Source organism: Anopheles ziemanni, chromosome 3 (assembly GCF_943734765.1).
Source record: "Anopheles ziemanni chromosome 3, idAnoZiCoDA_A2_x.2, whole genome shotgun sequence".
NCBI lineage: Eukaryota > Metazoa > Arthropoda > Insecta > Diptera > Culicidae > Anopheles > Anopheles ziemanni.
The window spans coordinates 3,601,626-3,616,553 of NC_080706.1; the positions used below are offsets into that span (position 1 = coordinate 3,601,626).

A 14,928-nucleotide genomic window follows, 5' to 3' on the forward strand; every position below is an offset into this window, starting at 1 on the left:
CTCCTACGAGAGAAAATCTAAAGGTTCGATTGAAAATACTTCCAATTTGTTTAGCAAATCGAATGAATCGTTGTTTGATCCTACATCACTTCAAAATCCATTGAAATATTTTTCACATATGAAATTTAATTCAAAAAAGTACTTTACTTTATACATTAAAACAAACACACAAAAGTTCGGTAATAACGCCATGGAAACCCTTGAACAAAAACTGCTGCCGTAAATGAAAACCGGCACAAACCATCCGTGCAATGTCAAGCATACGGGGTCCCGGCACATAGTTATGAAATATGCTCGAGCATCCACCCATTCCCTCCCCCCTCCCATTGCAAACCCTTGTAATTCCACGGATCCCGCGGGAGATCGTCATCGTCGGTGCGGCAGAAAGTGGCCGTTTCATCTTGCCACACGATGTGCAATAATGGCAACCGGGGAAAACCCGGCACCGACGCATAAATTAATGTAAAATGTATGTACGTACGTACGGTGGCAGAGCATTTCGAGTTCTTTTCAAGTGTCGTTCACACATTCGTCCCCGGGAAAAAGGGATCGACCGGCGCTGCGTTAGCCAAAGTGTTGATATGCGTTTGCTCTGTTCGTTTTCCTGACTTCGAGGGAACCGGAGAGGAGCAGGCCGCCGAAAAGGGGGTTGGAAAGTGGAGGACACACACCCTTGGGAACCACCCTTTATGGTACCCCTTTTTTGTGCGGACCCTGTTCGTTTGTTAGAACAAGAGGTTGGGGCTTTTAAGTGTCAGTGTGTTAATGATAAACAGGAAAACGGCGGCGTGAAAGATCGCAAAGCCACAAACCCCGGGGTGCGTCTAATGGCATCTGGGAGGACGCTCGTAATGTCGAACTTTTCTTTCTGCTCGACAAATTACACGAGTGTTATTCGAAAGGAGCTTTGTACGTCAAATGGGACCTACGTTGTTGCAAAGTTGAGTTGTTTGTGGTTCGTAGAAATTAGAATATCAATGCTCGTTGGTCTTTCATATCTTTTGAAGGACTTAATGTCACAATATTTCAACTATTTCGTTTAGTAACTCTGTCAAATTTATCGACTTTAAATAACATTGTATGGTTTTTATTTTGTAAATAAAATCATTGTTCAGGCTTTAGGAGAAGAAAACTATACTATTTATATCCCGACATCTCAATTTATCCGTACTCAGTTAACGCTTAAAAAGAAATCTGTTTGAGAATCCTCGCTTTGTTAGCATATTTTGAATGTCAAAAGTCGAAAAAACTAAAGCTGTTGCAGTTGGCTACAGGACGTTGGGGCCGTAAAATGCGTCCTTCCGGCAGCCTTATCACCGAGGAACAAATCATTTTTAAATAAACCATTTAGGAGCTGTAACGCTATCTTAATTTCCCCAGATGCAAATGATTTCCCCACAAAATGTGTGTTGCAATCTCGTATCCGAGGCCGAAAAGAAGCTCGAGCGTTGGTGCTGCGTACGATACACACCATAAGTAAGACAAAAAAAAAAGATTGTGAGTGTTGGTTTTGTTTTGTTTTTCGAAAATTCCCACAAGGCACGCGTTGGGAACGCTAAACGCTGGGAATTGCTGCTAAAGGTTGCTGCGGAAGCAAAGTGTCAAAAAGTGCCATTCGCAGACGGAATATCCTGACCCTGGTGTGCGGTATGTGTGCGTGTGTGTGTGTGTGGGTGTTGGCGAAACGAGGGCCCATGCAAATTGAGGTTCCGCTTTTTCTCTCGTATCGCACACTTTCCATCGCCATTGATGTGGTTGTGCTGCTTCCGTTTCCTTCTCTGCCACAATTAGAACGAACGGAGGTTGTATACATGTGTGCGTATGTGTGTGTGTGTGTGTGCCTGTCAGCGAGTGTGAGTGTTTGCTGGCAGGACGATGCCAGCAGGCTTACTGACACCCCATGTCAAGTGCACGGTTGTGTATGCTCCCCGGAAGTATGATGGAAATGCGGGAGGAAAACCGGGGGTTCGTTCACCGGAACACATTCATAATGAGCCGGGAGCGTATAAATCTAATGAAATCCGATTTAATTTTAATGACTGCTAGCATGCGAGGTGTGAACAGCGTCCGCTTGGAGTCGGAGGAAGAGAAAACGCTTGGTCCGAAGACCCCCTCAGCGGGTCAGCGATAGCGATTAATCGTTGTTTAAATAGACTAATTAATTTTTCCTTAATCATTTCCCGGAACACCGTTAGAGAGCTTTTCTAAATCGAAGCTTTTACCGTTGGTTGAAAAGTGAAGTAGTTGAAGAATTTGTACCAAGGTTTCAAATGTAAACAAAAACGCTGAAAATGAGCCTAAATTTTCCAAACGTTGTTGAACAAACCTTGTTTCATTTCATCTACATCCTTTCTGTGAATGTTATGCAACATTCTAACTATTTTATTTTTTCATAGAATATACTATACTATTTCTCAACGCGTAAGATTGAGTAAAAGATTCTTATATTTTTAAATCACGTGTCGTGATTTTTTCTCGTTAAATTTGATACATGAACCTTAACTATCAATCACTAACATCTGTTCGATATACTGCAGTCATCAGTGAAAAAAGGAGCAGCGTTGAAGTAATGGAAAAGTTATCAACATGTCGCTCGACTACGATTCATTGTCTTTGATATGAGGCTAACCAACTTTGGGTGCTCGATTTATCTGCTTTTTACCCAACCAGAAAAATCCTTCCCACACTCATCACCGAATTCTTCTCAACAGCAAAATCCGGCGAGGTGACAGAAAAATAGTGTCTGGGAAAAGTTCGCCCAAAAACCCTGCTCGGTCGGTTTAGTATGGTTAAGTTTGCGGTTTCGGTGTCATTTTATCGGCCGTCGACGCTGTGGGATGGTGAAAATTTTGGTCTCCATTGAAAACGGTCCCTGCAGTATTGGGGACACGAAAGGATCGAGCTAGTTTGCGTTTGGGGAAAAGGTTTTCCGACCGGTAAACGAGTCTTTTCGGGCCCCCTTTAAACCTACTCAAGCGTTGCAATTTTCACTATTGCTCTTTTCGCATTCGTCGAGTTTCCATACCCTTCATTTTGGATGGCCATTTTTCTCCCCTGGAGCTCGCTAGTTCGCCGACCCACGCTCTTGAAGTTCTTTTTGTTTCCGGGTTTTCTAATGTTTACCCGTTCGGAAACCCCTTTTAATTTATTCGAGAAAGAAATCAAGCTGCGGAGGTTGTAGCGAAGGACACCCCATCATCGCCATTTGCCAGTTTTTCCACTTTTCCCCCCGGAGCGCTGTCCCGTTACTGGGACACACGCCCGAATCGTTGACCAACGCAAATAAGAGAAAGATTCTGGCGTTAGGAGGAACTCTAAACAGCGAAGTGATGAGTTTTCTGGGCGCTTTTCCTACGTTGGCGGAAAAGTCAAGGAGTGAAAACGAAGTAAAAAAGGTTGGTTTTTTGTTGTTTTTGTTCTCCGGCAAATGAACATCTTGGTTCGCTGTGTTTATATTCGCCCGAATTTGAGGTCGAATACGAAATGAAAGATAAAGGACGGACCGGGGGGAAAGTACAAACATCGCAAACCCGTCGGCCGTCGGCAGGTGACAATTGTTTGGAATAAATAGTCCGTTTAATGTTTTGCGTCGGCGAACGGAATGACCTTTTCCGAAATTTTTTTTCGGTTCCGTTTCGTTGCGTTCCTTCTGCGTCGGTGAAATTGTCGGCCATTTCCTTTAATCTCATTTACCTTAAGCTCCACGTGCGGAGGCCGTCGACGGGAGTTTCTCGTGGACGTAAAGGTCACACGGTGGGATGTTCGTTGATAAAGCATAAAATTAAACGACTCATTTGCATTTGAATCTGGATCAAGGGCCGAGCGCGATTTAGAACAGCCTCTTGAAGCCTTGGAAGAATCTGGAAAACTCCTGTGCGCGGGTGTTCAGTGGCGCGCGAAACGAGCATAGTCTCCGAACAATCTCCGTACAATTAAATTTAGTTTTGTATGGAGGAAAAGAAAAACTGCATTGAAGGAAGCAAAGGTAGGAAACTTACAGAAGACGTTTAATTTCATCGCTGTCTCCTTGGTCCCCCGTTTCACCAGCTCGTTGGTAGCTCGACACGTTAACGTTTTCCCGTGGTCCTCGCGTGTTGGTGTAAAGCTGAGGGATGCCAGCGTGCTATTGCCATCCTCGGACGTCTGTGGGAAATGAAAATACAAAAGAAACAAATCAACCACATCAATATTACAATCTTTTCTACAGAAAGAACTGATTAAAAAAATTTAAGTTTAAATTGTTTCAGACATGATTGAATTTGAGTAAGATGTTGGAGAAGTCTTTTTGATTAAATACTTTACTGTTCAGTCCATAATCAGAACAGTACCGAATACTTAAAGATAATGGAACGACTTGTTCATGGATTATAGCGTTCAAGAAGTGACTCGCTTTACATAAGGATAAAAGTAAAATATCAAAAACTTAACGCCTTTTAAAGGCCACTTTTTTATTGATATCAGCAATGGCCTTACACACATACCAATATGTTATTTCTATTAAAATAAAAGTTTACATTTCCTCTTGAGATAAACATTAGAACTAATCGATTCTAGTTAATATGTCCGTTAAATATCATATGAAATGAAATAAATATATGTTAAAACTGTTAAATGAGAGATTTTCCAATACGATACCAACAGTATACCTCAAACAAGTTGGTTGTATGTTCACGTACATCATACAACAAACACAAAACATACACACAAAGGTGACCGTCTACCGAAACTGCCTCTGGCAATACCCGGCGGGCACAATCTGGTACCCTTTCCATTTGCAACTCGACACAAAAACCAGCTGTGTGCAGAAAGTAAACAGCGTTCCCCATCAAATAGGACCAAAATTTTGCGGACAAAACGGACGACATTGTGTTTCGTGATGAGGATGAATTTGGTGTCTCAAATTATGCTGGTTGTTTCTTTTTTCTTTTTTGTGTTTATCTGTCCATTGTTTGTCCGGCGGATATTCTGCGGGCGGAAAAACAGGTTATACAAACGGCTTTGGAATAAAAAATGAATGAGTCCGAAAAGGCGCACACACACAGATAAAAAAACATACCAAAAACCGGCACGAACAGTGTGCACGAAGTGACTTTGTTGAAGGATAATTTTAATAATCCTTTCATTTTTCCTTGTAATGAATATCGCCTCCTGCATTATGCTGTGGCGCTCGTCTCGGGTTGGAGTTTTTGCCGTCCGTTTGGCCGGGTTTCGTGTTTGTCGTTTGGTCAGTTTTCTCGGTTGGAAAAATGGGCGCCATAAATTAAAATGCTAAAAGGATTCATGCTGGAACGCAAGAACGATAGCTTTGCTGGCCAAATCCGTCGTCCGTTCATCCCATTGTCCAAGGATGGGCGCCGTGGAAAACCCGGAGTGAAGAGTTTTTACTCACATTTTCTTCTATCCTTATGTCCGTTCCGCCTACAATTGCTCCGTCAATCATGTGACCGTTGGGTTGAGCTTATGAATGATGTAACAAGTGATTTATTCGCGGTACAAAAGGATGTTTTCCATTTTATAAATGAAACACAAAACGTTGTTCCCTCCCCCGAGGGGAATTTCTTAAGACATTTCTCGAGACCCACGGGAGCCCATTACAGGTTATTTTCGTCAGTAGCATTAGGTGAGGCGAAGATGAACCGTGAGTTCGAAAGCACCAATTAACTTCGAAATTTTCCTCTACTAGGCCGAACCAGCTGGCTTAGCTCATGACCATTACGTTCATCGTTTACTAATGGGGACCGTCCGTACCGATGGTGAAAAGGGTGTTTAGGCTTTTGATAGTGGGTAGTGCCTAAAAACGGCAGGTTCCCAGCTACTCGATACAAATCGCTTCCCTAATGGACTCGGGTGGGAAGAATCGTTGCGCGGATACTTCAATCGTATCCTTTTTCGAGGGTACTTCCTTATGGGACATGTAGAAAAAACAGAAGACAGGCAGCTCATTCCGGAAACGCTCGTGAGGGTGCCGAGAGTTGCACATGCGAAGCGTTCGGCAGCGCGACTCTAAATGGGCCACTTTACTCCACTCACGACTCCATTAACAATCTTTTTGCCGCCTCGGTAAATTGGGGCCCAAGTTGATTTCTTTTCCTCGCCCTCCCGCTTGGAGTGTTGTTGGAGGTAAAAAGGCACGCCAGGGCCCGTTTTTCCCATTTCACTTTCCGCACCCGGAAAAACTCGCATGTTGCACGCCGGAGCGGAAGATCATCGAGTGTGTGTTGGGGAGGGGAGGAGTTGATGGGCCCGAATTAGCGCACCAGCTGCCGGGAGGATGTGGAATAGCAATAACGATAACATTAAACCACACCCAACTGAGAGGGTTTTAGGTTAAAAAGTTAAAATTGCCACGAGCAGCCCAACCGTTTTTTGGCGCTGGAGTGTTCTTCTTTTTGGGGAACGGTGGATGAAACGAGGGTAGGGTGGATCTTCAATTTTTACTCAAGATTTAACGTTTTACTTAGCCAAACAAAATGGAACAAAATCCCGGTCAAAAACATTGGAAGGTAAATGGAGGACGAACCAGCGAATGAAGGTCTCGTCGTTACACTGAGAGTATTTAATTATGGAACCTTTCGAAGGAAGTGGGTTGTTTCATTAAATGGGGGCTCCTTACCGTTTGGTTCGTAGCTGTTAACTGCACGCCACCCATCCACCAGGTTATCTTGGCAGGCGGTCGGGATCCCACCGACTGACACTGCACGATGTAGCGTCGGTCGGCGGACAGTGGTCCACTCCCGTTAACGATTTCCACCGCCAGAGGTCGCACTAAAAGGACATGCGACAAGCAGAAGCAACGGTTATAGAGTTTTTTGATGTCTGCATTCCGCAACACAGCAGGCGATACTTACATCGCAGTTCTATCGTCACGTTGGCGGTGACGTTTTTCCGGTAGAAATTGCTCGCCTGGCAGCTGTAGACGCTGTGCTGATGGGCCCGGGACAGATTCCTCACCACGAGCCGGCTGCTGAGCGTGGACTCGTGCGCATAATCGATCATCGCGCTCGGCAGCGTCTTGCCATTGCTGGACCAGGTAATCTTTGGCGTTGGAATTCCTGCAACGGGGAAAAGGAAAGGATATTCGAATGTAGTTTAACGACTCTGCTCGACAAATGAAACACACGGCTGTTCGTAAGAAAAACTTCCCGAACCGTGACAATGAGTTTTCTTCCCTACCCTTCCCATGGCGCAATCCTTCGGTAGCGTAAATATTTGCCTGAATGTTAACATTAAATCAATTACATCCCAAAACCAAACGCAAGCCGGGTCCCGCGGTTGGGTCGACGGAGAAGCGCTAATGATGGTACAATTTGTTCTGGTTCGATGGGCCGATTCCGAGAAGACGCTCGGTCGCTCGTTTGCGCTCCGATTTTCCGAACGACCCGGCGTCGTCGTTGCCAAAAGACAGCGAACGGTTAAATGGTGGCCGATGGCGGCGCGTGCGACAAATGGTCGGTCGTAAAACCAGAACCAATTAGATTAGCCAAGCCGTGGTGGGAGGGAGGGGAGAGAGAGGGAGAGTAGCGCAGGGTGTGGCGGGTCCGATTGGACAGATCGCTTGTTCGTGAGGCGGCGGCAGCAGCAAGAGCAACAGCGTCGGGAGATAATTCATAATAACAGGTTTATTCGATGAAATTCAGATTTATTGGTTGCGGTTTCGTGGAGTTAGCCGGAAATGGTGAGACGAGGACACGGATTGGTGGAAGGCGGTGGAGAGATCGGGAGGAAATCTTCGCGACGCGTAAATTGTTTCTCGATCTGGCAAAAGCTTTCGTGAGCATTGTCAAGTGGAACGTGCTGATTGAACGGTTCTTTAGAACAAACTTTTTTGAGTGTTACTTTGATCTCTTGGCCTGTAACATTGGAGTAGCAGATAAGACGTGCAGAGCTCAGTATGCCATGTCACTGCTCGTAATCAGAGTGTGAGAATGTTTTGTGCTAATCAGCCAGTCTGGAGAACGTTGTGGTGAGTTTACTTGTTAGCATCATACTGTAAAGTTTGGGTTTAAGAAGGCACAAAGCAATAATTAACAGTCGAATTAAGCATTGAAAATCCAAACTTTCCAATATGGACAAATCAAAGTGTTTCCTTCTTGTGTTTGTGCTGGTTATAGGGAAAGTATCGGCAATCAACGAGTTTTGTGTCCCAAAGGAATTATGCGTGACCGGGAACGCCAATGCTGGTGTTTTGATGATCACTACTACAACAATCGCGGAAGAGAAGGAAGAGAATCTAGAGTGGCGTAAACAATCCGGTGAACAAGATGCAGTAGAAAAACCCTACACGTCTCCGTGGTCTGTAGCGTTGTATGCTGTCAGCTATATGTTCGATCTACAGTTTGAGGTATTCGTATGCGGAGGTACGTTGATCGACGATCAGGTGGTGATGACGTCAGCCGCTTGCGTTCTTCAGCATAATCGATCGACATTAAATGTCCACATCGGTCGTTTGGATATCTCACGCTCTCGAGAGCCTTTCATGCAGGTGGATAGAAGACTCTACAAAACCAGTCGTTCAAGTACCTAATCTCTATCGGTTCTTTTTCAAAAAATTCAAATAAAAGATGTGAAAGTCCACGACAACTACGACCCAACGATTCATCAAGATAGTATTGCTCTCGTATTCCTGAGTGAACCTGCACGCATCGGACCAACTTCCAACCGTGTTTGCTTGACCGGCGAAAGAAACTTTTGAATCAAATTTAACCTGCTACGTTACTGGTTGGAGTCATGCGCCGTCAAAGATAGGCTCCAATCGCTTACTAAACATTGAAGTAGATCTTGTCTCCAGAGACGAATGTATCGCTTCAAGGAGTTTGAGTTCGGTTAATACAATTCTTCGAAAGGATTTACTATGTGCAAACTATTCGAGTGGTTTGTACTGCGGAATTGGATGTGAACATGCCCTGGGTTCGGGAATGGTTTGCACTCGCCACGACGAGGGTGGGCATTTGTTTCTAGTAGGAATTGCCTCGCGCAATGTGAATATCCGGCCCAAAAACCGGACACAATATCCACATGTATTTCTGAAGACAAGCTCCTACATGTCGTGGATCAACGATCAAATGAGAGGAATGAATTCCAATGTTTCCCGGATTTAACAGTGAATCGACTTGATGTTAACAAATTAAGATAAAATAACTGTTTTTCAACAAACGAAATTTATATTTTGCGTGGTAAGGAAGTAAGTAGGCCTCTTATTAGAATTCATATTTTATATAATAAATGAACGATCTAAATAATGTCAATTAAAATATATAAGTCTGCGTGTCACGATGAACTGAAAAAAAGTATGAAGGTTTTAATTTATAAATCTTTGTTGTGCTAAAGTCAACATCTACTTTCTACTCTTTCAAACGCGCTTTGATTCAAGAGTCCTCCCTTTCAGATTCAGCGAACGCAGTTGAAAGGATTTCGCCTAAGGCCCCATCGAGCGAAGCGAGTGCGAGGGAAAGAGAAGGATTCCAGTAGGTAAATAGGCTTCATCTTTGTCACCATGCCATGCAGGGAAACTGATGGAAAACCCTCACCGTTGCGACTGCCACCGGCGGGAGAATCTATTTCTTCTGCTTTGTTGCCAAGGGAGTGGAAACTCTAGACAGGCTCGAACGCCTCTTACGCCTCAAGGCAGTCAAACCCACGTGCAAGCTTGTCGAGGCGCAAAACAGGAAGAGAGATATGACCGAAAATCGAACATGGATGGATGTCGTTGGGTTGAGTTTCCAGTAGCATGTGAGTGGCGCCACCACCGGGGCTTCTTTATTAGATCATGTTTATTGAAATGTATATTTCTACGAAATGTGGAAAATATACCTCGAGGGCCATGAAAAGTCAACCAGCCAGCGCTTGTGGAACGGGGTCGAGTGGGGTTAAGTGCACGAGAGAGAAGAATATCTTCTCCATCTGGGGGGGGGGTGGTGTTTCCCATACCGTGTTCTCTGTGCCGTTCTGATGAACTCTGGCTGATGAGAATTGGGAATTGACACACGCGCTCAGGTCGGTCGTTTGAGGTTAGGCTACGTCGAGTGCTGGCGGTTGTCACCGTCGTTTAGTTGACTGAAATCGTTCGAGAGAGTTGGTGAAATGAAGAGGAAAAGCCTGCGAACTGCCTGCTCTCCTTGGGGACCTGTGTACGTTCGCCAGAGTTATGGTGTAGCGTCTGATAAATAGGATAATTTACAGATGATCCTGCTTTCCAGGGTTTATACAAGGTTGCAACCAAACAATGGTGAAACGGGCGTCAATGTAAGGCGTCAGTTCTTGAATTGTTCAATAGCTCAGATTAAGCCGAGGGAAATTGGAGATGTTTCAATACCTGCAAGTAGCTGACAATAGGACGATACGCTGAAAGGGAGTGAAAAGCAAACGCTTGTCTAAAGAAGGTTCTATTATTGCTAGTTGTTTAGATTAAAATCTTAATAAAACCTAGTCTAAAGATAGATTTGAACGATTACTAAGTTTACTAATAGTCAACTGTTGAACGCTTTCTAAACCTCAAACAAGCACTTTTGAACGACTTACACCAGATTTAAGTAATTTAATACCCATAATTGGTTAATGATTGATTAATCTCTGAAACATTAGATTTCCAAGCTCCACAAACAATAATTTATTTATTCATTCATTCATTCGTAATCATTATAAAAATTGTTTTATTCTAAAGCTTGTGTTTTGTTCGAAGTTTTTTATTTTTTTCAGGAATAACGGGCAGGCCGTACTGCTTATGTTTGTTACTTTGATAAAAATTGAAAATAATATGTTTGAGTTGAATTGAAATTAAATTAGGACAATTTACTGTAAAAGTTTACGTAAAAAACATCATTAAGAACCTTTTTGTCAAGTGCAACAAAGATGCTTAAAAATGTCCCATTGGTCAAAGCTGCTCTCATATATTTTGGACTAAAGACAGGTGAATTTAAAAGAAAACGATACATAAAATAAAAATATGGCAAATCCTAACGATATGTTGAAAATCCAATAATTTAGCTGCTCCGAAACAATACCACTTTTCGTTGAAACTAAAAAGAAGTAAGCTGTCTCAAATCAATCGCCAATCAGCGGACATATTCTTGGAAATCTGGCCATGAACGATTCGATAAGAAGGAAAACTTAAGCGATGGTGGTTTTCCCCACGCACGCCCCGGGAGGCCAGTAATTGAATGAAGAAATATTGTAAACAAAATTGATTGCGTGTTAAAGTTCACAGTTTTATGTGTCGGGCCGCTTTTATCGAGTTTCGGGTGTCGTAAAGCAGCTTGAGTCGATAGGACGAAGGGGTGGGAGACGTTTCAAGCGCCCGGCGAAGGTGTTGGTGAAAATTGGTGAAAGAAAACCCCAAAAGCAACACTTACAAAAAGCCAGAAGAAAAGACAGAGAGAAAAAAAATGAAACACGATGGTCAGAAACCAGTTCAGGAATGAAAAGCCAACGCCGAGGCCCAGTAAAATCACCGGCACCGTTTTGGCTTCGGCCTGTGGTGCGGGCCCTCGGTTTTCATCCATTTTACTACTCCCCCGCGGGGCGGGGTGGAAAAACCGAACGCGGCGAAATCCATAAACCCGGCCCAGGCGGACGCAGAAATAACCGCAGTGGAAAAGGAAAAGGCCAATTTTTATTGATCACCTAAGGGAAAGCGGGCTGCCGGTTCCCGTAAGCTTAGCCGCCGTGGTTTCGGAGTTTCGGCAAAAGGTTGTGCGCTGGAACTCGGTATCTGGACCCCGACTGCCTGGCCCGGGGAGTGGTTTACCTTTCGCCCGTCGTTCGTTTGCGACTTTATACCCATTGCCGTACTAAATATCGACCTCTCGGACTGACCTTTCACACGGCACGTCGGTCGAGTCCGGTTTCTTTTTCCTTTTCCCTTTTTTTTCCCGACGGTATGTGGTTATTTTACGGCATTGGCATTCCAGGCACTGGGCTGGCGCTCAATCATCCACCATAGCCATCGTCCTTTTACCAAAACGGCATAAAGGAAGGGACGGCTACAGACGAAATCAGAACGGAGTGGTGATGTAGAAAGCACTCGCGTCCTTCATTGCCGCAAGGCATGGAAAATCGGTGAAAATCGATAGAATTGGTTCTGACGTTTTTCCCACCACGTTGTAGGTGAATGTTTTGGATAGACCTTCATGCCGGTTTGTATCCAAATACTCACAATTTGTTTCCAACTCGACGAGGCTTAGAAGAGCCTAATAAATTCTCTCAAAATTCATATAGAAAGGCAAACACTTCGAGCACCATCATTGTCTGCATACGGGATGGAAATGAAAAGCCGCTTTTCCCACCCCAGGCAGACCGTCGCTTCACTCGTTCGACAATATCCCCCCATTCCCCCTTCCTTTCGGAAGGAAGGGCGAGTCGTTTCCATTAGAAATCCGTTCAGGCACTTAACTTCCGCAAACAGTTCCAATCTTCAATTAAGATCTTCTCATTGGCGTGAAATCTGAAGTCTGAAAAGATGGGTGGGGAGGATGGAAGGGAGTGTCTGGTTGGGTGAGGAGCACGAGCCAGAAGTGCAGGATTACTTTCCAGCTTGTCTATTTTGGTCCCAACGGTTTTTTTTCTCCCCCCTTTTTTCCGAACGCGCTGAAAACCTAGCGCAGAAATGAAACGCCGCCGAAGAAATCTTTTCCACATCGTATCCTCTAATGATTTCATTCCTTCGCCCGAACCGGAACCGGAGCTTCCCCACGGACCTTTTTCCCCCAGAGGATCGTGCCCACCGAAGGAAATCAAATGAGTAAACGAACGTCACATCGGAGCGAAAATGAATGAGGCGAAATTAATTAAATCGTAAAATGACTGGCCTCGACTCGACTTCCTTTCAGGGGACGCCTTTGTTCGACGGCCCCTCGAATAATCTTAACTGTCCATTCGTTAGTTCGTCCCAGCTCCCGAGCTTCTTCCGCCGTCCCACCCCACGCTGGTGGTGCGCCATTTTTGTTCGACCATTCGTCGTTCATACGTTCCTCTTTTGCGTCGTGCGACCGACCAGCATCCGAAGCTCATCATGCATCATTTAATCTTAATTATCGTGGTGACATTACACTGCGGCTTACGCACGTCTCATTCACCTTTTGCCCCATCGCCCTTCCCTTCCCCTTTTTAGCCGGGCATATTCTTTCTCACTTCCGTTTCTTGCATCTGTCCCGGAATTCGTCGGTTTTCTGCTGCTGATGGTGATGAAGAGCTCCGATTTGCCGGATTGTACCGCTACCGCTGGACACAAAAGAGTCCCATGCATGTGTGGTAGTGTGTGTGTGTGTGTGTGTGTGTATGTTCCTTTCCGGTCTCGCTAATAGCTGCCCCTTACCCACACACACCGGAAGGCGCGCGAGAATGAAGAGAAAGTACGGTACGGGACATTAAGTCGATTCTGGGGCCGGCGGAGACGACCGTAACGAAAGGCAGGATTACCGACGGAATGAAATGAAACGAAATGTGGCTATGGTTTCGCAGAAAGTGGCACATGTGAGCAGGATAAGTCAAACACCAGCGCCGCACAGCCCGACGAACTAACGACCCGTGCTCGAGGATAGATGACATTTTTCGATTCCCTTCACGGAGCGCGCTCGAATGGCGGAGTCGCAAAAGCGGGCCCTAAAATGGTGATTTTGCTGCTCGACCTCGATGGGAATAATTACGAGCCGATTGTTGATGGTAGTGTTGGTGGTTGTTTGCTTAGTTTCCGTCACTCGAATGGAGACGATGGAGGCGCCCGGTTGTTCACAGCTCTCGAATGTGGTTGCGTACTTTTCCAAGAATGCGCAATAGTTCGTTTAGCAGTTTTCTGTAGTTTTTTTTTCTCCATCGTCTACGGTGAAATTGTTCACTTTAGTACTCATTACAATGACAAATGAAACACATCATTAGTCATTCCATTGTGTTGTGTTGTGTATCGTGTGTACGATTCTTTTCAATTTATACTCACGATACGAACGTAGTAAAAGTGAATTCTTGTCTTGATTGCTTTACGAAAAATTTAAGGTTGATTTGAAAAAATTAGATATTTTTATGATTAAGTTACATGGTTCTATAAAGAAGTAACTTTTGGTCATTTTAAAAAAATTTAGATTTTTATTCCTTTGGAAATTTACTCCTTCGCCTAAAGCTTAGCTACTGTCCCGCAAAGACCGCTTTTTTTTTAAATATGAGCATCAAATCCCATTTTAACTTGGTTACCTTCTCGGTTGTGAGGGTTTTTCAAAAAAATTCTCATCCTTGGGCATTGTTCGTAAGAAGGGTTAACATTGCAACATAATACACTTTCGAAGGAAAGGGAAAAAAAACAAAAGACAGTATAACAAAACAAAGACACCGATACATTGTTTTCAGGCCCTCGAAAGGTCGAAATGTCCAGGAAGAGGCAGGGTGAAGCTAATGAGGAAGGTAACGTAAGGTCGAACGGTGAACGGGTGTCAGGTATGGAACCTTTTTTAAAGTGCACACAGTAGATCCAATTTCCTTCTGTTTCACTTCTCCAAAGCTTCGAGCGGGCGAGCATTGGGCGTCAAGACATTTGATCCTTTGGTATTTAGGGAAAACCGATCGTGGGAAACGGATGGAAAAGCGCGTTGCGGCGTCTAGGGTTCCGAGGGTTTTTGAGCTGTCTTTCGTTTCCATTTTTCATCAGCATTTAAACACCCTGTACCGAGCGGTGTTTCCCCTTTTTCGTTGGAGATTTAGTTATTTCCACCATCGTCCGTGTCTCGCAATGGTCTCAAAGGAACAAGTGGGCAAATAATTCGATTTTTCCTTCCTCCCACCGGTCACCGGGCACGGCACAAATCGATTTCAGTTAACCTACTCGGAAAGAGAGCGCCGGTAATGGTTTTATCCGCAGTGTGCGCAAAAAGGGCGAGGGCCTGCAGGTTTCGTTAGGCCCGGCTCGTCGACAGACAGTTCAATTTTTATGCTCCAGAAAACGATCAC

At 44.5% G+C, this 14,928-nt stretch overlaps 1 protein-coding gene across 1 annotated transcript in view; it reads right to left on the bottom strand.

Annotated features, from left to right (window-relative positions):
- LOC131289269 (hemicentin-1) overlaps positions 1-14,928 on the bottom strand; it is a 112,763-nt gene that overhangs the window by 67,531 nt on the left and 30,304 nt on the right. The window contains exons 6-8 of the mRNA XM_058318485.1: positions 6,849-7,052; positions 6,614-6,765; positions 3,999-4,143 (exon numbers count right to left, since the gene is read on the bottom strand). Of these exons, the coding sequence (XP_058174468.1) occupies positions 3,999-4,143; positions 6,614-6,765; positions 6,849-7,052 (501 nt within the window). The remainder of the gene's footprint in view (positions 1-3,998; positions 4,144-6,613; positions 6,766-6,848; positions 7,053-14,928) is intronic.